The 24,432-nt window shown below is 37.8% G+C and overlaps 1 protein-coding gene across 6 annotated transcripts in view; it reads right to left on the bottom strand.

Annotated features, from left to right (window-relative positions):
• ZNF609 (zinc finger protein 609) overlaps positions 1-24,432 on the bottom strand; it is a 299,633-nt gene that overhangs the window by 102,024 nt on the left and 173,177 nt on the right. For all 6 annotated transcript variants that reach the window (XM_073211989.1, XM_073211988.1, XM_073211986.1 and 3 more), the window contains one exon: positions 18,398-18,623. In XM_073211989.1, coding sequence (XP_073068090.1) covers positions 18,398-18,623 — 226 coding nt within the window. The remainder of the gene's footprint in view (positions 1-18,397; positions 18,624-24,432) is intronic.

Below are 24,432 nucleotides of genomic sequence, written 5' to 3'. Positions count from 1 at the left end.
GAGAGGGGTCTCAAATTGTTAAAAATAAAACAAAAATGTATATATAATAAAATCATAATAGAGGTAATCTCTGGATGACTTACTATTTTATTTATGGTTTCTCCTTTTTGTTTCCCAAATTTTCAAAATGAAAAGTTGTTACTTTATTTTGTTGGAACCATTACTACTATTTTCAAAACATTTTAATCACCTGAAGCAGAAACTCTGCAACCATTAAGCAGTAATTCCCTATTCCCTCTGACCCCTAGCTCCTAGTAACTCTATTTTCTGTCTCTATAAATATGCCTTTTCTAGGTATCTCAGCTAAGTGGAATCATACAATATTTGTTCTTTTCTGTCTGGTTTAATTCACTTAGCATGTTTTCAAGGTTTAAGTACACTGTAGCATGTATTGGGAGTGCATTCCTTTTTATTGCTGAGTAATATTCCATTGTAAGTATATACCACACATTGTTTATCCATTCACCTACTGATGGACACTAGGTTGTTTCCATCTTTTGACTAAGTGTGAATAATACTGCTATGAATATTTAAGCACAACTTCTGTTTGAACACCTGTTTTCAATTCTTTTGGGTATATATATATATATATATATATATATATATATATATATATATATATATACCTACAAGTAGGACTGTTAGACCATATGTTAATTCTCTGTTTAACTCTTTGAGGAGCAACTAAACATTTTCCTATAATGGCTGCAACATTTTACATTCCTACCTATAATCCACAAGGGTTCCAATTCTTCCACATCCTCTCCAACACTAATTATTTTCCTTTTCCTTTCTTTCTCTTTTTGGTAACAGCCATCTTAGTAGGTGTCAAATGGTATCTCACTGTGGTTTTGATTGGCATTTCCTTTATGATTAATGATGCTGAGCATCTTTTCATTGGTTAGTTACATGTAAACTACTCAAATATTTAAGTCCTTTGCTCAGTTTTGAATTGGGTTTTTCTTTGTTGTTGTTGAATCGTAAGAGCTCTTTATATATTTTAGATATTAATCCCTTATGTGATATATGATTTGCAAATATTTTCTCCCATTCTGTGAGTTGTCCTTTTCATTTTCTTGATAGTGTGTTTTGATGAACAAAAGTTTTTGATGGAATCCAATTTATCTATTTTTTCTTTTGTTGCTTGTGCTTTTGATATCATATCCAAGACAACAGGCATTACTTTTAAAATCATTAAAAAATCTAATTTTTAAAAAATCAGAGGAAAAATGAATTACTAATGATGAGGGTAAAAAATGGAGGAGGAGATATAGATTATTGTCCCTGAATTCAAAGCACAATATAACACATCTTAAAACAAAGACTGTTTTAAGTGACCACATTCTTCTTCTTACTAGAACTGACCTAGTAGAGGATCTCTTAGTCCAAAGATACATATAAAAGCTTCTCTACTTCAAACTGTCAAATTATCAACTTTTATAACAAAAAGAAAGCTACTCATTGATGAAGAGCTCATCAATTTTGCCCACCTTCTATGGATAGCATGTCAGATCATTTGCACAATGTCCACATTGGCTTTAAAAACTAGTAGACCTAGAAATAGCCCTTTGGTAACAAACCATTTCATACACTTTATGTAATTTACAACTGACCCCTAAGACTCATATCTGAAGACAGAAACTCTGGTAAAGAGATTCATTCCTGGGTGTGTAAACCCATTCTATCATCTGTTATATTTAAAAGACCCTTTTCTTTTTCATCATTCTTTTCTTCTTCTTCTTCTTTTTAAAGCTTGTTACCCTAAAAAGATTTTCTTGGAAAAAGAGAATCAACACAAATCAACAGAATCAGAAATGAGAATGGAAAAATCACGACAGAGTCCACAGAAATACAAAGAATTATTAAAGACTACTATGAAAACCTATATGCCAACAAGCTGGAAAACCTAGAAGAAATGGACAACTTCCTAGAAAAATAGAACTTTCCAAGACTGACCAAGGAAGAAACACGAAAGTTAAACAAACCAATTACGAGCAAAGAAATTGAAATGGTAATCAAAAACTACCCAAGAACAAAATCCCCGGGCCGGACAGATTTACCTCAGAATTTTATCAGACACACAGAGAAGACATAATACCCATTCTCCTTAAAGTTTTCCAAAAAATAGAAGAGGAGGGAATACTCCCAAACTCATTCTATGAAGCCAACATCACCCTAATACCAAAACCAGGCAAAGACACCACCAAAAAAGAAAACAACAGACCAATATCCCTGATGAATGTAGATGCAAAAATACTCAACAAAATATGAGCAAACCGAATTCAAAAATACATCAAAAGGATCATACACCATGACCAAGTGGGATTCATCCCAGGGATGCAAGGATGGTACAACATTCGAAAATCCATCAACATCATCCACCACATCAAAAAAAGAAAGACAAAAACCATATGATCATCTCCATAGATGCTGAAAAAGCATTTGACAAAATTCAACATCCATTCATGATAAAAATTCTCAGCAAAATGGGTATAGAGGGCAAGTACCTCAACATAATAAAGGCCATATATGATAAACCCACAGCCAACATTATACTGAACAGCGAGAAGCTGAAAGCTTTTCCTCTGAGATAGGGAACAAGACAGGGATGTCCACTCTCCCCACTGTTATTTAACATAGTACTGGAGGTCCTAGCCACGGCAATCAGACAAAACAAAGAAATACAAGGAATCCAGATTGGTAAAGAAGAAGTTAAACTGTCACTGTTTGCAGATGACATGATATTGTACATAAAAAACCCTAAAGACTCCACTCCCAAACTACTAGAACTGATATCGGAATACAGCAAAGTTGCAGGATACAAAATTAACACACAGAAACCTGTGGCTTTCCTATACACTAACAATGAACCAATAGAAAGAGAAATCAGGAAAACAACTCCATTCACAATTGCATCAAAAGGAATAAAATACCTAGGAATAAACCTAACCAAAGAAGTGAAAGACCTATACCCTGAAAACTACAAGTCACTCTTAAGAGAAATTAAAGAGGACACTAACAAATGGAAACTCATCCCATGCTTGTGGCTAGGAAGAATTAATATTGTCAAAATGGCCATCCTGCCAAAGGCAATATACAGATTTGATGCAAACCCTACCAAATTACCAGCAACATTCTTCAATGAACTGGAACACATAGTTCAAAAATTCATATGGAAACACCAAAGACCCCGAATAGCCAAAGCAATCCTGAGAAAGAAGAATAAAGTAGGGGGGATCTCACTCCCCAACTTCAAGCTCTACTACAAAGCCATAGTAATCAAGACAATTTGGTACTGGCACAAGAACAGAGCCACAGACCAGTGAAACAGATTAGAGACTCCAGACATTAACTCAAACATATATGGTCAATTAATATTTGATAAAGGAGCCATGGACATGCAATGGGGAAATGACAGTCTCTTCAACAGATGGTGCTGGCAAAACTGGACACCTACATGTAGGAGAATAAAACTGGACCATTGTCTAACCCATACACAAAAGTAAATTCAAAATGGATCAAAGACCTGAATGTAAGTCATGAAACCATAAAACTCTTAGAAAAAAACATAGGCAAAAATCTCTTAGACATAAACATGAGTGACCTCTTCTTGAACATATCTCCCCAGGCAAGGAAAACAACAGCAAAAATGAACAAGTGGGGCTATATTAAGCTGAAAAGCTTCTGTACAGCAAAAGACACCATCAATAGAACAAAAAAGGTACCCTACAGTACGGGAGAATATATTTGTAAATGACAGATTGGATAAAGGCTTGACGTCCAAAATATATAAAGAGCTCACCCACCTCAACAAACAAAAAACAAATAAACCAATTAAAAAATGGGCAGAGGAACTGAACAGTTCTCCAAAAAAGAAATACAGATGGCCAACAGACACATGAAAAGATGCTCCACATCGCTAATTATCAGAGAAATGCAAATTAAAACCACAATGAGGTATCACGTCACACCAGTAAGGATGGCTACCACCCAAAAGAAAAACAACAACAAATGTTGGCAAGGTTGTGGAGAAAGGGGAACCCTCCTACACTGCTGGTGGGAATGTAAATTAGCTCAACCATTGTGGAAAGCAGTATGGAGGTTCCTCAAAATGCTCAAAATAGACTTACCATTTGACCCAGGAATCCCACTCCTAAGAATTTACCCTAAGAATGCAGCACTCCAGTTTGAAAAAGACAGATGCACCCCTATGTTTATCGCAGCACTATTTACAATAGCCAAGAAATGGAAGCAACCTAAGTGTCCATCAGTAGATGAATGGATAAAGAAGATGTGGTATATATATATACAATGGAATATTATTCAGCCATAAGAAGAAAACAAATCCTACCATTTGCAACAACATGGATGGAGCTAGAGGGTATTATGCTCAGTGAAATAAGCCAAGCAGAGAAAGACAAATACCAAATGATTTCACTCATCTGTGGAGTATAAGAACAAAGGAAAAACTGAAGGAAGAAAACAGCAGCAGAATAACAGAACCCAAGAATGGACTAACAGGTACCAAAGGGAAAGGGACTGGGGAGGATGGGTGGGTAGGGAGGGATAAGGGGGGGGAGAAGAAAGAGGGTATTATGATTGGCATGCATAATGGGGGGGTGGGAGAAAGGGGAGGGCTTTACAACACAGAGAAAACAAGTAGTGATTCTACAACATTTTGCTGTGCTGATGGACAGTGACTATAAGGGGGTTTGTGGGGGGTACCTGGTATAGGGGAGAGCCTAGTAAACATAATGTTCTTCATGTAATTGTAGATTAATGATAACAAAAAAAAAAGAAAGAAAGAAAAGGGGCATTACTTCCTGATAGGATAAAACTAACTGCAAATCACCGATTAATACATGCTTTAAATATCCTTAATTTTGATCATTTAAAGGGTGTCAGATGATCAGCTATGGAATTCCATTTTTCTGATAATATTCCTTTCTCTTAAAAAAAAAAAAGCAGTTCCTGTGTGGTGGTCTCCAATAAGTTCTTCACAATGGTATAAAGGGCATATCAAAAGTGTGGGCAAAGGGTTTGTTTGTGTTTATACAGAGGATCAAAGCCTAATTTGGCTACCTAGAAAATGAATTAAGATACGATATGAAGAGGAACTTCCAACATCAACATTCTCTGGAAGAGTCATTCCAGAAGATGATCATCAAAAAACTTCAACAAAGATCCTGGTGCTGCTGCAGTTGTAGCTGCATTCATCCCACCGGTTCTTGGACTTGCCATTGGAATGAAGAAGCAGATATCTAAGCTGGCCTGTGCATACAGTAAAACAACAAATTTGACTGGATCTATACTGTCGGAACTCAACCAAGAATTAGGAGAAGTGGAAGTTGCAGCGCTCCAAAATCCTGCAACTATAGACTATCTACTGTTAAAAGAACATATGGGATGTGAACAGTTCCCAGGAATGTGTTGTTTTAATTTGTCTGATTTTTCTCAAACTATTCAAATTCAGTTAGACAACATCCATCATATCACTGATAAGTTTTCACAAATGCCTAGGGTGCCTAACTGGTTTTCTTGGTTTCACTGGATATGGCTGGTAATTGTAGGTCTGCTTTGGTTATGTAGCTGTATTCCTATTATGTTAATGTGTACACGCAATTTAATTAGTAGTTTAAAACCTATATAAGCTTATGTTATACTACAAGAAGATACCTCAAAGAAATAATCAATCTTCCCATGTTTTCTTCCGTCTGCTACTTCTATAGCTTTTCTTCTTCCTTCCTAATTACAACCCTTAAGTAGAATTCGTGCCTCATATCGAAATTACCGAGTATCATAATTCTTCCAAGTGGTAAAGATACCTCAAGACAAATGCTGGGCATAGAAGCCACAGGGCATAAATCTGCAAAGAAGTAAAAAGCTAACCTTTTCAAACAATATGGCTTCTTTCTCACTTACCAACTTTACATTTCCCTGTATGACCCCGGAAGATGACTGGTTAGCCAGAGACGGGTAAGATTCCTCAAGGGAGGAACAACCTAAGACAGGCACAGTCGCAGGGGGGGCCATCAGGTGAGAAATTGAGGATCAACAGAGGTGAGGCTTAGAACCTCACCACCACCCCCCCCCGGTTTGAGAAAAATCTTCTGCATCCGTGGATGTTTTGTTGCCCTTGTCTAGCTCGGATTAATACTTTGTCTATAAGCACACACCTGATCATCTACATTTGCCCTCTTACAGCACTAAACTATGTTTTCTACCTTTATCTTGCATCTACCTACCACTTCAGCATTTTATTTAAAAAAATAATAATAATAATAAGGGAGAAATGTGGGATTCACATATAAATCGAGTATAAAAAGCAAACAAATAATCATAATTGACCTGATTGTTTCATGATGCGTGATCAAAATCGAAAGTTTCTGTGATATGACTGCCCTTGCACTGTTCACTATGTAAGAACTTATTCACTATGTAAGAACTTGTTCACCATGTAAGAACTTGTTTGTTATGCTTTAGAAGATTGGAGACTGGTGAAAATTGGGCTTGGGGTTGATTAATGATCGTGCATTGATTCCCCTATACAGAATTTTATTGTTGTTAACAACCATCTGATCAATAAATATGAGAGATGTCCTCTCAAAAAAAAAAAAAGATAAACCAGACTTTGTAAAAATGAAGAACCATTCATAAAAAGGTATAATTAAGAGAAAAGGCAAGACCAAAATAGAAGATATTTATAATACATATATCTGATAAAGGACTCATAACTAGAATATACAAAGAGCTCCTATAAATCTATAAGAAAAAACATACAGCCCAATCCAAAAATGGGTAAAACATTTGAACATGTACTTCATAAAAGATTTCCAAATGGCTAACAGGCACATGAGAAGATGCTCAATTCATGACTCATCATGGAAATGCAAATTAATACTACAATGAGTTACGACCACCTAACAACCAGAATGGCTAAAGTAAAAAAGACAAATAAGGCCAAGTGTTGGCAAGAATGCAGAACAATCAGGATTCTAATTGGAAGCAGGAGTATAAACATTTTGGGAAACTGGCAGTATCTACTGAAGCTCATCATATCCATACCTTATGAGCCAGGAATTCCATTCCTAAGTATATACAGAATAGGAATGTATACATATGTTTCTCAAAAGACAGGCACAAGAATTTTCACAACAGCATATTTCAAAACAGACCCAAATTACAAACAATCCAAATGCCCATCAATAATTGAATAAATCAGTAGTATTGTGTTCACATAAAAGAACACCATAAAATAATGAGAATAAACAAAGTACAACTACATGCCACACCACAGATGTATTTCACTGGCATAATATTGAACTAGACATAAAAAAAGTACATACTATAATGATTACATTCATGTAATGTTCAAAATGGTAACAGTAATCTATGATGCTAGCAGTCAGAACTGATTTTCTTTGGCGGGGTTAGCTATGGAAGGGAGAAATGAAGGGGCTTCTGGGGTTCTGGTGTATTGTACTTCTTCATCTAGGTGCTGGTACCATAAAATACATTCACTTTGAAAAGTCAATGACCTGCACATTTATGATTTATGCACATATTTATATTACTGTTTTCAGTAAGACCTTTTAACATAACCTTTGGGTTTGTGACTCCTGTATATCGGTACAAAGATCAGCTAAGATGCAGGCTACTTCTGTACTTTAGGCAGTCTGCCCCAACCCCCAGAGTAGCAGACCACTCTAGTATCTAATGCAATAAGCCCCTGGTGGGGTGGGAAGGAGTGTTTCTATTTTCTTCATCTGTTCTTTCTCCACACTGATACTTGATTCTGGGTTATTTTTTTATATTATAATTCTAAGGAGCAGGCTAAATAAAAGCTGAAAAGAAGAGGGGAGCTTAGTAAATGGGAGGAGGCACAGTATTTCAAGTGTACTGAATGATATGAGAAAATTTTCAAAAGATGGGGATAATCAGTCAAATAAGGAGAAGACAGACTGTTCACTGACTTAGTTCAGGATTAAAAGTTTCATTTGATTAAGTTCAATGGGGGTACAAAATTATTTGATAGCAGTGCTTTAGGCTTTTTAAAGACAGCCTAAATTGAAAACAAAGTACAACTTGTGTGTGGGGGGGGTACTTCTCAAATTCTCACTATAGCCTTTTGTCATACAGCTTTGTTACTATGGAGAACGTCATGAAGGCAGCAACTAAGGGAAATAAAGGATCTGGCAGGAATAAGCACAGGGACAGTGGATTAAAAATTCCTTCAGCAATTAGCAAGTAGCAAGGCCTATAAATGACACAATTTCCATTTTTTCTTAACCCCTACCCCTCTAAAAGTACATGGGCCTGGTTTACCACTATAATTTAACTCAAATACAGAGAAGCCTGAATGGGCCTAACAAAGCCTAAGCCTGGCAGACAAAACACAAGGCCATTTAGCAATGATGCCTTATGCCAGGAGGGGTCAGTTACCTACCCATCCTATCCTGGGAAATTATCTCCAGCTGCCTAAATTATAAAGTTGATGCCCTATGATTTCTTTGTTCTATAAAGCCTGAGGGAGATGGGATAATGAAGTATCCAAAGAGGTAGAGAACAGCCTCTTGTTTCACAGAATAGTCAGGGAGGAGAAAGAGGAAAGAGAGGAGAGGACAGAGAGGAGAGTGAGGGCACAGAAGAGAGGAGACAGGAGGGGAGGAGAAGGGGGGAAGACAGGGGCTGGTGGTTCTTTCTTACTGGTATCATTAAGAGGCAGGCAGCAGCAACCTGAAAGCAAAGCTCTGACTGCACTGGTCTCAAACTACTGCTGTGGGAGAAAAGGCTAGTTGCCAAGTTTGTAATAGCTTCTGCCCATCTCTGTTACAGCAGCTTTATCAGCCAGGGGAGGGTCAGGACCTGTTTTTAGCAGTGTAAGCATCGAGACTGGAGGGTTCAACATCATCTTCAGCAGATCTCACCACAATGATTAACAGAGGCAGTTCCCTCTTCTGTCTCACACTGATGATCACAGAATTGTAAATATCAGAGTTGGAAGGACCACACAGATACGTAGTCCAAACTCCTCTTTTTACAAATGAGGAAACTAAGGCCCAGAGTAGTTAAAATAACCTTATCAACAGGATACAAAAACACCAAGGCTCTCAAACAGGACCTTTTCCCCTAGGAATCACATGCCAAGGCTAAATTAGCTAGGGCTAGTGATTAGACCCAGTTTATACTAGAACTGTATTTACTGCCTAGGTATCACTTACTTGGGTTCATATATAAGTATCAGGAACTAAATTATTTGTTAAAGGATGTTGTTAGTAACAAAATAGGTCTGTTTTTGAGTTGATCTGGAAGGGTTTTGCTACTGAAATATCAGAAGCATCTCATTTGAAACAACCTTACCTGGCAAGCCTGCAGACTAGCCAACTAAACTGCCCTACTGTGCTTTGCTGGGAGGCAGGCACTGGGGAGGTGGGTGACAGTGTACAAAAGGACATCTGTCTCCGTTGGAGAATATTTTGCAATTTGCAAAATTAAACTCAAAAAGGTCTGCAACTGAAATTTTTTCTTAGGGCTTCAGGGTTTAAATATAGGACTGCAAACAGATAACATAATCCACAAGGGTATAAACACAGCACTGCCCTAAAGCATCCCCTGGGAGTAAGCTGCTAGGTGGGAAGAATGCGTTGGCAGTTGTTTTGGGTGGGGGTGGGGTGGGAGAGAGTAAGTATTGATTTCCCTAATGTTTCCTTTGTGTGGCTGTTGTTGCCATGTGGTGGTCTGTTGCTATGAAGATTTGTGGTACCAGACAATGGCTGCTAGGCTCTTTATGACTGTGCTATTGGTAGAGCTGTTTCTGCAGGGTAAGGCTAGTAAGCAACTAACTGGCTAAACAGTGGAGAAAGCTTGGTTACTGTGCACTATCTCTCTCCAGGTTAAGTGCTGCCGGAGCCAAGAATGAGGGTGAAGGTGTGTTAATTAGAGTCAAGGAAAAAGAAAAGCCAGTAGCTGAGAACCATCTTAACTTTCCAGGATAAATATCTAAATTTAGGTACTTCATGGTTCACACACATAACCTTCCTACATCAGAAGCACAAAGAATAAACCACAGATAATTACCAAGGTTACCATTTTTATGAAAGAAGATTAATGGTACAGCTCCTTCCTTTTAGTGAGAAGGATGCAGACCTGCAGCCAGGATCTGCAATCAGATGAGGATGAAGAGCCTCTGGGGCAGCTTCTCAGAGGAGCACCAGGCAAACTAACTTCCTGCTAAGCAAAACCACTGCCTGTGTCTCTGATAATACATAGACCAAACCTCAAAGCTCAACCAGAGTCTGAGGTAGGGCCAAATGTTCTCCCAGGTAACAGGGGCCAGAGTATACATAAGTCATTCTGGGTCTACGGAGATGCCAGCTATTTACCTATTCTTTTCATCCTCCTACACAGTTACTCTCTTTTTCATTTCAGAATATATCTACACTGCATAATTTAAAGTTCATCTAGTCCCTATGTTGTCCTACCACTAGCTGTATGTGACTACTTAAATTTAAGTAATAAAAAAAAATTCAGTCCCTTAATTCCATGTACCACATTTTAGGTGCTTAATAGCACAGGTGACTAGACTACCATTTTGGGCAGCATATTTCCATCATGAGAGGTTCTACTGTACAGTGCAGATTCATACCAAGTCCCCATAAATTAAGAAACCTAAGGCCAGTAGAAGTTAAGAGACTTACCCAAAGATTATACAGCTAGCTGAAGGTACAATCTGTTCTAGAATACAACTCTCTTGACTCTAGTTCAGAGATATTTGTTCTGTACTACTATGCTTTTAAGGTACAATTATTCCTTGAAATAGTTATTCTAAAAAACTCCTAGCTGTTGGAATAAAAATGTACATGCTGATGCACAGCTTTTCTGTTTACTTGTGCATGTATAGAACAAAACCTTTAATTAGTGCAAAAATTGAAAACTCCCTCTTCCCCATCAAATCATTAAGCTATAATTCAGTTTTGGAAGACAGGCCAAGCTTGTCATACAGCTTTTCATACCTTCCAATATACAAGGGAGTTGCATTCATTTCAGCCTAAAAAACATGGTCTTATAGTACTACAGCTTATATCTTTCTGATATTACAGTAAAGAATGCCAGACTAATTTCAGAGATGTCATGAGAGGGACGTCTATGGGAAGTGGGAGGACAAACCTAGACAAATAATTATAACCAGAATTTTTAGCAGCAGAATCTTTTTCAAATATGGTTTTACAAAGGAGCCTGACATATAAATAACCCAAAAGTAGAACAGCTCTGAGTTGCATCTGGTGGGGCAGCAGAGGTTGGGGCTAGGGCCTGCCCAGTCAGGACATCTTACTCCTTATGAGCACTTCTGAGGTTCTGCCATGCTCTAGTTACTCAGAGTTCACTTCAAACCATTTCCTTTGAAAATATCTAAAGGTTCTATCTCTGACTTTTATAATTTCAAAAGCTTGGTGGTGGAAACCACTTTAAAAAAAAAAAAGAGTGAGAGAAGAGAAAAGAAGAGCAGAGCAGAGCAGAGCAGGACATTACAAAGTCCCTCATTATTTTCAGTCAATACATAGCAAATGAACCCAAGAGATCACCAAAAAATTACTACTTTTACCACCATGCCTAAAACACATGGTACAGGGCACATCAATTTTATGTATCAAATATTTACCGATTATTTTACTCTTTGTGTAAAGACTGAGCTAGTCCTTGAGGAAATAAAATGATACACAAAATGCAATTCCTGGCCTCATCCAATTTATAACCTAATAAAGACACGAAAGAATCCTAGGAGGAAACAAATAAGAACTGGCTTGTATTTATATCATTATAGTCCTAGGAGAGGAGAGAAAGAGGGTGACACAGAAAAAGATGTTTGAAGGAGTGATGACCAAAAACTCCCCAAATTTGAAAAAAGATATATTATAGATTCAACAAGCTAAGTTAACCCCAAAAAGGAAAAACCCAAAGGAAACCATGTCAGACACATCACACATCATAATCAAAATGCTAAAAATGTCAGAAAAACTTTTAAAGCAACCAGGGGAAAATGATGTATTACTTACAAGGGAACAATGATTTAAGTGATTGTGTATGTCTCAGAAGCAATGAAGCTAAAAGGAAATGGAACATTTTTTAAAGTGCTGAAAAAAAAGAAATGTAAACCTAGACTTCTGTAACCAGGAAAAATATCTTTTAGGAATAAAGGTGAACTGAAGACATTCTCAGAGAATTAACAGCCATGGATTTGCCATAGAAGAATTACTAAAGGAGATTCTTCAGATGAGGGAAACAACAGGGGAACTCCTGGAACATTAGAAATGAAGAAACAGAAATGTTAAGTATCTGGGTAATATAATAAACTATTCCTTGATTTCCTTAAAGGATATGTAATGACTGAAAGGGGAAATTTTTAAAAAGTTGTCTGTTGGGGTTTTTTCAATGTATTAGGTGTAATACATAAGACCAGAAGTTTGAAAACTTTTGCAAATGAAATACAAAAGACAGATAGTAAATATTTGGGTTTGCAGACCATATGGTCTCTGTTGCAATACTCTGCCACTTTTGTGCAAAAGTGGCTGAAACTATGTGAAGTGAGTGTGACTGTGTTCCATTAAAATCTAACTGATAGACTTTGAAATCTGGAGTTCATCTAATTTCCATGTCTCACAATATCCTTGTTTTGAGATTTTTTCCAACCATTAACAAACATTTACTGTGTTTGTATGGCTGTGGGGAAAATGAAACTTTGTGAACAGGATTCCTGCCTGGCCTTAATAGCACCCATTGTGTATATTATAAGAGAATGTTTGCACATTTATGGGATGTTTATTAGGGGAAGAGCCAGTGGCAGTCATGGGAATACCTGCCCAGGGGAGGGGTAGAGAGGAAACACCCATTTTCTCTTCTGCCTGTGTTCCTGGTACATAATTGGTCAGGCATATGCCAGTCATCAGGAACCTGCCCACAGAGTTGCTCCTGGAGTGTGGGAACAGGGAGCTGGGCTGATGAGAAAGTGGGGAGGGAGCCATGGAGCCCTGGTGCTCCTGGAGAATTAAGCCCAAGTGTGGGAAGCAGAACTAGCAGCCGGCCTGGGGAGCACATTCAAGCCAGCTGTGCAGAGCTGTCTGTGACTGCTGTGAGAATAAATGTGGTAAACCCCTTTACCCCAAACTTTTTGCCCTTGCCTTTATTCGGTTTTATGGAATCACAGAGAACCTGCCCCAGGCAGGGAACCCCCTCCTCCCAGAGCTACAGTGGCTCATACATAGGCAATGTAAGACAATTACAACATAAAGAAAGGAGGGTAAAGGAACTTACATAGTGATTTTTACATTCCACTTGAGGAGGCAAAAAACACTAATATTAAGTAGACTGTGAAAGGGATATATAGTAATCCCTAGTGCAAACACTAAAATAATATTCAAAGAGATGAAGAATGGAGTCAGAGACAAGCAGCGACGTTTGTGCCTAGAAAATGAGTAGGATGGCAAAAATGTAAAGAAGGTTAAGTGTGATGAGAAATAGAGCAGAAGGAAAAAGGAGCAAACTTTCAGGGAAAAGATTATTCTTTTTGACATTTTGAATCTATGAAATCAGCTTCTGGAGATGTTCAAGTCAAGGGTATGAAATGGGATTAGGCAAAAGGTCAAGTCCAGAGATAAAGGTTTGGGGATTTGCTCATGCAAGGAAGAAAGCTGAAGTAATGAATATGTAAGATTGCACTTACTAAAAGAAGGCTGCTGAAGAAACAATCTTGGGGAGTTATGACATATGAAGGCTATGCAGAAAAGAGTGGGAGAGTCTGCTAATGGCTTCTCTTTCTTCCTTAGGATGAGCCTGTTTTGTGAGGGGAAGCAGTGTACCCAGATGAAAAGCTCCATTACTTTGCTTTTCTTGCAGAAGGGGAAGCCAATGAGATGTAGGCGGAAGTCTTAGGGTACAGTTTCTGGGAAAGCTTGTTAAAGGAAAACAGATTAGGTGGTAGGCAAATGCTATTTTACTCTTCTTTACTTTCAAGCCTGGAAGTAAATGTAATGGCTAGAGCTACATTAGCAATAAAGAAGTAACTTTAAAGAGCCTGGAACATTAATTACAATGCGAAGCCATCGTAACAGCCCTAGACTGCCTACTTTCAGATTTATCTTGCATTAAGTCATTATTACTTAATCTTTGATTCCTAGCAGCCAAGTCCCATTCTTAACTCAATGTTTTCCTCAACTTTCCCCACTATGGCACACATAGTAAATGAAAAAATATATCGTCTGGGGGAAAGTGAGTGGGGAACCAACTCCACAGGTGCCACCTAGAAGCCAACAGGACAGAACTAACTACTATCTCAGTATTTTAAAACCCATCTGGAACTTCTGATTTAATGAACATGAGGAAGAGGGGCTGACACGAAATAAAGAGAATAGCCAATTAGAAAGAGAAATGAGGAGATTTAGGGAAGTGCAATATGACAAAGGCAAGAGAGGAGAGTTTCAAGAATAAAGAAACAGTAGAGGTTATAAAAGTCTAGGACTGAGAGAAAACCTTTGGGAAATAGATGATCATTGGTTTGAGAAAAGTTTCCGTAGCAGAAAGAATCTGATGGCAACATGTCACATGATACTGTGCACGTAAAAAGAGACTGTAAACTTCACTAGCAAGTAGTCAAGAGAAGGGAAGAGGGCAGTAGTTAAAAGTGGAAGCAAGTATGAGGACAATATTTTCACTGTACAGAAGTGTTGCAGAAGGGAATAGTTTAAATAGAGGGAAGAAGAAAGAGTAGATAAAATTCATGGTATAAAGTCTCAAAGAATCTTCAGATAAGGAGAGAACAAGAAAATAATAGGTCAGATAGAAAAATACATTTTAAGAAAGAGAGAAGGGACACTGAGGGGACTCAGGTGGGTGGCTTTGATCTTAATTGTTTCAGTGCATGAAGAGAAAATGAACTGGGCTAATGAATTTTGAGAATGAAGTATTGGGGAATATGAATGTAACAGATGAAGGGACTGCTAAACAGTATTGCAAGCTTGGCTATGTCATCTAACATATACTTACATCAAAACCAGCTAGGTTTTACAAATTCTTGTACTTATCAGCCGAGAATCAGGAGTTTAAAAATGGGAGGTGGAGATTTCCTGAATTTGAGACTAGCAGGGTGAGTAGTTTCATTTTTGTTGAAACAAAACTATAAAACAAGAATATAATGGAAATTTCACCACTGGTATTAGTATATTGCAGTTTTCACTCTCATTCTCATGATTGAAATGAACAATTTCATTTTCAAGATGTGATAGTCAATGAGTATTGGATGGATCCATGCTGATTCCAAGGTTTAAGTCATAGATTCTTATAACTTAAAAGCTGGATAGGTCATTATTGGTCACCTAGTTCAATTTCTACTTAAGAAACAGGTAGCTAAGGCCTACAGAAGTTAAGGAACTTGCCAAATGTCAGGGGTATACAGGTCTTCTGATCTTTCACTCCAGTGCTCTTTCCACTATACCATAAATTCTTCCAGAGAGCACATCTGCCAAAGTATAACACATCACTAGTGATGGCCTTCCTGTTAATGCTGTACCTAAAAAGGAGAACCTATAGCATCTCCTAGAATTCTCATCTGAAGTTAGCCTTTGTTTTTCTTTAAAACACCATGGAAGCAGGTAAACAATTTTGCCTCAGCCAAAGTATGTGGTTTGTCTTAAGGCTTCTTACACATTGTTCTAGGACCCTGGGGTTAAGTAAGGCTTGTGAACCAGGAATGGACTCGGTACCTGTTATTTAGATTTCAAGTGAGGTAGGACAAAGCAAAATCAGGTGGAATCAGACCTCTGCATAAGTGCTAAGAATAAGCCTCCAAAAAACACAAAAAACAAAAAACAAGGGAAGCATTTCAGATTACTACACTTGGATCTTTGTTAATAGTGCTAAGGTTGAGCCCAGTCAAAGATCTTTACTGTGCTGGCTCAATTATGACTACTTAAAAAAGAGATGGGATCTGCAGGAATTTTAAAATGCCTCCAAGGTAAGGTTTATAGTGAAAGAGAGGGAAGAAAGGAGCAATGCTGCAAGACAGGTAAGCAAAGTACTCAGGAAGAACTGAGGCCGTGCCCCCGACACCTGTTCTCAGCAAGGTGGCTCAGTTCTACGGGGACCTCTGGTTCTCCACTCCCCTGAGGCCAAGCATTCACAGCTTCTTCTCTAAGCTTTGAGGGTTTTTCCATTTGCAGACAGTAGTTTCACGGGCAAAGAGATAGACAGAAGTACAGACAGTCAGGCAGAAGGCAAAAAGCCTAGAGAGCTGGAAGGATTAAAAAAATATATATCTGTATACAGTTCTTATTATTAATGTGAGGACTAGACTTTAGAGATCTGCAGAAAATGATCTTTGTAGGCAGTTTCTTATTAACTGAAGATAGTAAGGAATGTGTACCAACTCTGATCCCAATTCAGACCTCTGCCAACTGACAGTTCAGGTGATGGTCCTCCAGAAAGCAAAAGTATCTAACTGCAAAACTGTTTCCTTTCCTTTGGGATTTAAGGAAAGGAAAGAAGAGAAGTACTTATCCCTAAAACACAATATAGTGAGTGGGAAAAAATATGGTATTAAACCTAAGAGAACTAAAAATCTTACAGATTTAAATGAGTGTGATCTCAAACCTGGTGAAAGTAGTATTTGTTTTGAGTTGCAGAGAAGGAATAGAATTTTAGAAAGTATTTGACATGATTTCTAAATTCAAACAATATTATATTATCTATTAGATATAATATATATAAGATATAGAAATAACAATGATGGGATGCAAACACTGATTAATTCGAATAGTTACTTTTGAGGGCCTACTATAGGTGGCTGGTGTTAAGTGTTGGGAATTCAGTCGTGAGCAAATAGAGTGAGTTCACAGATCTTCTAAAACAGTAGAAGAGATAGACATTAGTAGAAAAATATAATTATATACAAAATTGCAAATTTGGGGATAAGTAGTGTGAAATAAAATAAAGGATGCATTAAAAGTATACAACAGGGGAACTTGGTAAATAAGCTGCCAGTTGTAACCAGAGAGCCTTTCAGATCAAGTAATTTACCAGAAAAAAAAAAAAACCTGTGCTAACATACCCCTGGCAGGGAGGGAGAACAGGGATTCCCAGGAGAGTAAAAGGGTTATTCTCACTTTCTTGCAAATTTTTCATCAAGTTAGCGTATATGAAAAGCATCTTGCCCTCGAAGAAAAGTTTGCCTATCATAAAGATGGGTAGAATAAGCAGGCAGGAAATTCATGTCTTCTATCTTCAATATATTGAAGCAACAGGCCCCAAAGGTTGCTTGGTGACAGCTGGATATGTTTGTCATTCCAACAGAGCTGTGGGATACATATATGTCTGTCATTCCAACAGACTCTGGCTGTTCAGACATTTGGCCATAGGCAGATGACATTTAAAAAATCACAGATAGCCACTTGTGATTTCTAGATGATATATTGTATATTCACATCCAGAGTCAGCCTTTAGAATCAACCACTCTCTCCACTGTTTCTTCATCAGTTTTTAACACAATAGGATTTTTTGGCACTGGGGGCAGGGGGGCAGGGCATTATGGTCTCAGGCACCAATAAAATTGTGTCAGTGATGCTATTCTGAAAGCTGCAGAATATATATACTGCGAATGATGAGAAAGCCAAGGACACAGAATTCTTGTGTCACATCAGTGTCTACTCTATGATAGACTTTAAATATTGACTCTCAAGAAAATATTCAGAGAAACAAACTTTTATTACAATGACCAGAATAAAATTCCTGAATTTCCATGGGCAGACTGATAAGATAGCTTATGACAGTCATAGCTAATAAGCTATGCTCCTCTGGGCCTCTATAAACATCTCAGAGTGGGGAGGCTTTGTATGTCTGGTTACTGATACAGAACCTGAAGGGACTCTAAGGCCCAGCCTCTCTAAGCACACGTACTTTGACAAGGACTTGGATTATTTATAAAAAGAATGTATTGCTGAAATCAAATTGCCATAGACAGTACCAAGGGATCTAAAATACCAGTTAAGTCCTGTGATCTATTTTTTCAGGTTTACAAACTTCCAAAAGAGAAGTTCTGTTCTGAGGTGCCAATGGAATACAAAGGAAGTCTGGAAGGTAGCCTTGGCAGCAGCACCCTATAGTAAGCCAACTGCTTAGTGGATGCCTGCAAACAAGACCATGTAAACATCTCCCTGTTGTCTATGCCAATAAAAACTACACTCTCTAGAAGCTAGACAATTTTACTAGTAAGTTTACTGTAATTCCCAGTAAGTATCACCAGCAATCTATGGTCACCTGAGACCCCTAGTAAATACCTGGTATTACTTACAGCAATAAGCCCCTGTTGGCAGGAGCACCTTGAGAAGGGATAGGAAAGCCACAAAGCACTTACCATCTTCTGTTTCTTGCCACACGATGCCCTCAAGGTTGACGCTTGTCCCAGGTTCACAGGGGCCAAGGCACTCAGGCTCTGTGGCTAGGGCCACATCACATGTGTTGACCCCGACCGATCGCGTGCGAACCATAATCTGCTCACAGGGGGATGAGATGTCATTACTGACCATTGGCACCAAAAGGTGCAGTGGCAGCACTGCTGGTGTGGAGACAGGGGACTCCATCTGTGGGGGAAGAGAAAGTAGTAGCTGAGTTGCAGGGAGAACAGGTGGAGGAAATACATTCTCTGTATTTAATCTAGTCCTATATCCTTTCCTGCCAGAATATAGAGGGACCTAAATATAAGACTGATCCTTCAAGTTCTAGCTCATGATACCACTATAGAATCAAGTAGTTTAGATGACTGCACCCTGTGGTAGGAGAAGCTCTCTTATTAACCATCTTCTTCTCAAACTGTGCTTGGCTGAACATGTATAAAAAATCTTGTCTCATTTATAAATCTCTAGCAAAAGAAAATCAGGGCCAGATTTCAGTAGTAATAGAGCACACAGATTGATGGGAGAGAAAAGGCCCAGCTTCTCAGGAATGTTCTACTGCCACTACTATGCTTCCAACCAATTCATCGTTCAACAAATAATACATTAAACAGGTATAAAATCCAAGAATATGGGTAGGGATAAGGAGAGAAATACCCAAGACTAGGGATGCCAGTGCAAGGAGGTTTTAATTCATCTTTAGCTAGAAGGAAATCACCTTAGAAGTTATAGGAAGGTTAGGAGTGGGTAGGAGCAACTTGATTGGGATTTCCAATCCTCAGAGATTATAAAAGTGATTGTTTAATGAGAATGGCATTTTGGAATGTGAATCTAACATCGAATTTATCTGTAAGAAACAGGAGGTGCTATAAAAAAATTAAATTAAAAAAAAATTTTTAATTTTAAAAATTAAAAAAAAAAGTAACAGGAAGTGCTGTTACTATTCAGAAGCCAACCCATAGCAGTCAGCAGATGAAGCTGATTATGCACACACAAAAATAGTTGAACCCAAGGGCCAGCAATCTACCTCCAAAACTAGAACTTCTCACCAGAATGCAATTACTTAGATTTCAAGAAGAATGCAACACATCTAGAGTTAGAAGAAAAGTTGTAACAGAGGCAGTAATAATTCCTTAACTCTTTAAATCTTAGCACTTATTAGGTTGACAAAGTACTCTATAGTGCCCAAATTTTAACTGAACACAGTGCCTGGCATATGTAAAGGCATTCAATACACTTGATCTTCCCTGAAGATTTAAGTATCATACCAATCAGTAGATCTAGAAAATGAATCAAGACTCTTCCCCTGACTTTTTAGTCCAGGTTGAATGTACTACCTTAACAAACCTACATTCAGAGAGCTACACATGCATTCATATTCCAAGCTGCTGGACAGCTCTGTAACATAACTGGTTCTGGAATAGTTTATTGCATGACTACCACTATACCTATAATTGTCCTCCCACCTCTTAAATACACACACATATGCATACACACATACTTTCCTTGACTATTACTCTAGAACTGAGAGCTGGGTATTGCATTCATCCTCTGAAGTTAGCTAGGACTCACTCCTTGGCTTACTATTTGTGGTAAATAGTAATATAAATTACATATAACTTATATATAATTTAATGTAAATATATGTATATATAAATCACTGTATAAACACTGTAAAAACACAGTAATATAAATCACTGCTATTTGTGGATCATCACTGTTGGAGTCCATAGAATGTTAATGTTCTGATTCTGATTAATTGTGGTCCCTGAAAAGCTGCCAAACATTATCTTTATCTGGTTGTTGCTATACCTATGCACCCTGTACTCCCCTAACTCCACCTTTTTTCACAAAAGGAAATGAAAAGTGGGAGCCTGTATAATTAATCTTCCACATTATGGTAAATGCCAAAGAAATTTAAAAAAAATCTCTTTTGCACTCTTGAAAATCAGGAATTTATAATTTAATTTGGCAATGTGCTTGGGATGTGGTAGATCCTTGAAAGACCATTTAAAATTTCCATGCACAAATCTGAAGGTAAAAATAATACGGAAAAAGTATACTGGACTCCCTCCTACTTCTCTGTAGTGCTGGAATCTGGCTCTAGTCATTAAGCTCTTTTAGGAATGCTACAAGGTGGCTCATAACTCTTTGGAAAGAAGGTTTCCTAGAGACTTAACCCTTCAGAGTTACTAAAAAGGGGAAATTAGAGGCAAAGTATACCGATTGGCCTCACCTCTATTACTGTTCTTTCTCTGGGGGAAAAACTGAGACAGAAGCAATTTCACAGTATGTGAATTTCCTTTGCCTAGACTTTGTTCCCTTTTTTATGTCATTCTTCCATTTGCAAGAGAAATTCCTTCAGGGGCTTCTTTCTTGGTCACAGAGATCGGCTAACCCTTGTAGGTCATTCCTGTGAACTTTCTGATTGCCTTGCTTGAGCGTGTACTGTGTCCAACCTGTTCCATCACTGAGGCAGCAGTCCCAAATGCAGAATGAGGTGAGGTCCCCAGGGAGTCACCTACACAATCCTCTCAGCGATCAAGGACAGCTTCTTTCTGGAAGTGGTTTCATTTCCTGTTAGGTTACTTAGTGCTGCTGGGAGGCCAGGGAGAAGTTACTAACCCTCTAGATAAAGCCAAGACCCCAATTCTGTGCTGACAGATCCAGAAAATAACATCTAAGATACACGTTGGAGATGCCACTGGTGCATTCCATCAGTTTGCCAAATTAAATCCTGCCAAAGAACATTTAAAGAGAAGAAATTTAGCTGAACTGATCACTAAGAATTAACAGAACTAATACACATGAGCTGGTTAACGTGTGTATGCATCAACTATCCTTACTGATCAGAGTTACTAAGTAGAGTTGAAGATCTCTGTGTGAGGGTGACTTTAATATTTTGTTGATTAAACGAGATTTTTTGGAGGTGGGGAGAAGTGAAGAAATCCATCTATGGGTTTGGAACTATTCAGTTTCCTTCTACTTTAAAGGAGAAATCACTGAGCAGCACAATGATGTTTAATTACAGCTCCAGCTCTGCTAATTACCATTTGGTCATATCTGCAATTACATTAAGCCATAGTACATAATAAGCAGCTCTCTGACACTCATCTAATAACCTAGGTGGCTTTACAGGACTTCACATTCTGTTACTCACTGGAACAAATATAGCTTCTTTTGTCACTCTCCAAGAGAGGATCCCAATCAGAAATTTTGCCACCTTTCCTATACACCTAGGTACAAGAGCAGGGACTGCCAGATGATGATGCCAACAGGAAACAGAAAGTAACAGGAATATAAAAAGTTAAGGTCATTAAATACCTTCACAACTTCAACAACAATAAAAGCAGGGCAATTGTCAGTCTCTGAAATGCTGAGAAGTACCACCAAGGATTCTAGTCTCACGGAATGGGGAGGTAAACAATAAAATAAAACAAAAACCTGGAAAGAGACTTATAGAGAATGTAAAGATGGAAATCACTGAAGTTTCCCAACAGTTAAAATCCTTTATCTTTTAATGATACTTCTTTTCAATCTACTTTTAGATATTAGTCTTAATAGCACCTATCAGTCATCTGAGTGCTAACGGTCAGGTGACACAGAAATGAGACTAGAGAGAATAAAGAAAGGCCAGAGGCATTAATCTCTCCACAGAAGTAATTATACAATGACTTCAGCAGGCTCCCACAGGTGAGTCACTTAAGGAGGAAAAATTTCAAGACTACAACATAGTTTTGGGGATAGAAAATGCAGTGAAGAAGCCTTCCCCTCTTCACAAATATGAGTCTGTCTTCATCTTCACAATCAAAAGGCATTAAGTAAGCTGGTTCTACTGATAACTGCAGTAGCTCTACGACTCCCTTTTACCCAAGAACAAAAAGTAATTGGGGATAAAAGTTAGATAAATGTTCAGAATTATTGGATAAGATGTAGAAAGTAGAATATCATTAAATATACTAAATACTGTATTAATATGTTCTTTCTTCAATAATTCCAAAGATTTTAAACATTTGGAGACTCAGTATCAGCAGTATTAACAGTAACATAAATTTTTGATTCACAAATATGTAAGTACTCCCCCTGCTGATGTATTATATAAACTTGATTTGCTCACAAAATTTTTATTGTGGGTAATTTAAGAGCTAGTATTTGTTTAAAATACCATTTATCAATTTATGTGATTTGTCTCTCAAATTAAAATACAGAGGAAAAACATCCTGTTATTTCAGCTGCCTCCTGTTGACTGGGATTTTGAGACAAAACAGATTTACTGTATCTTTTTATTAATAATTAAGGATTATTTTTGCTTATTCTGAAAGATCAGTGTTTCCTTGTGAGAGGCTAGCAGGTTAATCACGGAATAACAGAGGAGGGAGAGAGAAATCTGGATTTTTCCTTTCCACAAAGCTCCTGTCAGATTGCAACAGAATATTCCCAATAAAACCCCCAAAACACAACATTTAACTATTAGCGAAAGAGGATATCAGTCCCTTTTCAAACACTAAGTACTCTTTGACCCTGCATCTCCCCAGAAAGGAATGAAGGAATAAAGAAAAGGTGGGAGAAGACAAGTAGTGATTCTACAGCATCTTACTATGCTGATGAACAGTGACTGTAATGGGGATTGTGGGGAGGACTTGGTGAAGGGGGGAGCCTAGTAAACAATGTTCTACATGTAATTGTAGATTAATGATAACACACACACACACACAAAAGGTGGGAGAGAAAGAAGAAGAGGCTACTGGTCTGCTGAACTTCAGATCTCATTTAGGCTGCTTTGGAAAAGAAGTTGTAACTCTTGTTAATTTCCAAGATCTCCTGTAGCAGAAGACAAGGAGGAAAAGGAGGGAAAAAAAAGACACAGTAGCTTCTGTACAGCAAAGGACACCATCAAAAGAACAAAAGAGGAACCTACAGTATGGGAGAATATATTCATAAATGATTTATCCAGTAAGGGATTAATATCCAAAATATATAAAGAACTCATAGGACTCAACACTGAAAAAAAAATAACCAGGGTGGAGGACCCAAACAGACATTTCTCCAAAGAAATACAGATGGCCAACAGGCAAATGAAAAGATGCTCCACATCGCTAATCATCAAGGAAATGCAAATCAAAATCACAATGAGATATCACCTCATACCAGTCAGAATGGCTATTATCCTTCCAAAAGACAACAAGTAACAAGTGTTGGCAAGATGTGGAGAAAAGGGAACCCTTCTACACTGTTGGTGGGAATGTAAACTGGTGCAGCCACTGCAGAAAGCAGTATGGAAGTGCCTCTAAAAACTAAAAATAGAAATACCATTTGATCCAATAATTCTACCTCTAGGGATTTACCCAAAAAAAACAAAATCCCTTATTTGAAAAGATATATGCACTCCTATGTTTACTGCCACATTATTTACAATAGCCAAAATATGGAAACAATCCAAATGCCCATCAATAGATGAATGGATAAAGAAGATGTGGTACATATGCACAATGGAATATTAAGTATTGTATACTTGAAACCAATGAAAGACTGTACACAATGGAATACTACTCAGCCATAAGAAGGAAATCCTGCCATTTGCAACAACATGGATGGATCTAGAGGGTATTATGCTAAGTGAAATAAGCCAGGTGAAGAAAGACAAATGCCAAATGATTTCACTTATTTGTGGAATATACAAACAAAACAAAATTAAATGAACAAAATAGCAATAGACTCACAGACACTGAGAAGTGACTGGTGGTTACTATGGGGGAGGGTAATGGGAATAAAGGGGCACAAAGATTCTCAATCATAATATATGCTGGTCACAGGGATGGTAGTACAGCATGCAGAATGTAGCCAATGATTCTGTAGTATCTTCCTATGTTGACAGATAATTGCACTAGTTGGAGAGAGGATTTAATAATATGGGTCACTGATAAACCACTGTGTTGTATACTTGAAACCAATGAAAGACTGTATATCAATTTACTTCAATTAAAAAAAAAAGACCTCA

The sequence above is a fragment of the Manis javanica genome, chromosome 8 (assembly GCF_040802235.1).
Source record: "Manis javanica isolate MJ-LG chromosome 8, MJ_LKY, whole genome shotgun sequence".
Lineage (NCBI taxonomy): Eukaryota > Metazoa > Chordata > Mammalia > Pholidota > Manidae > Manis > Manis javanica.
Note: the sequence above shows the minus strand (reverse complement) of the source record. Positions and strands in the feature narration are given on the sequence as shown.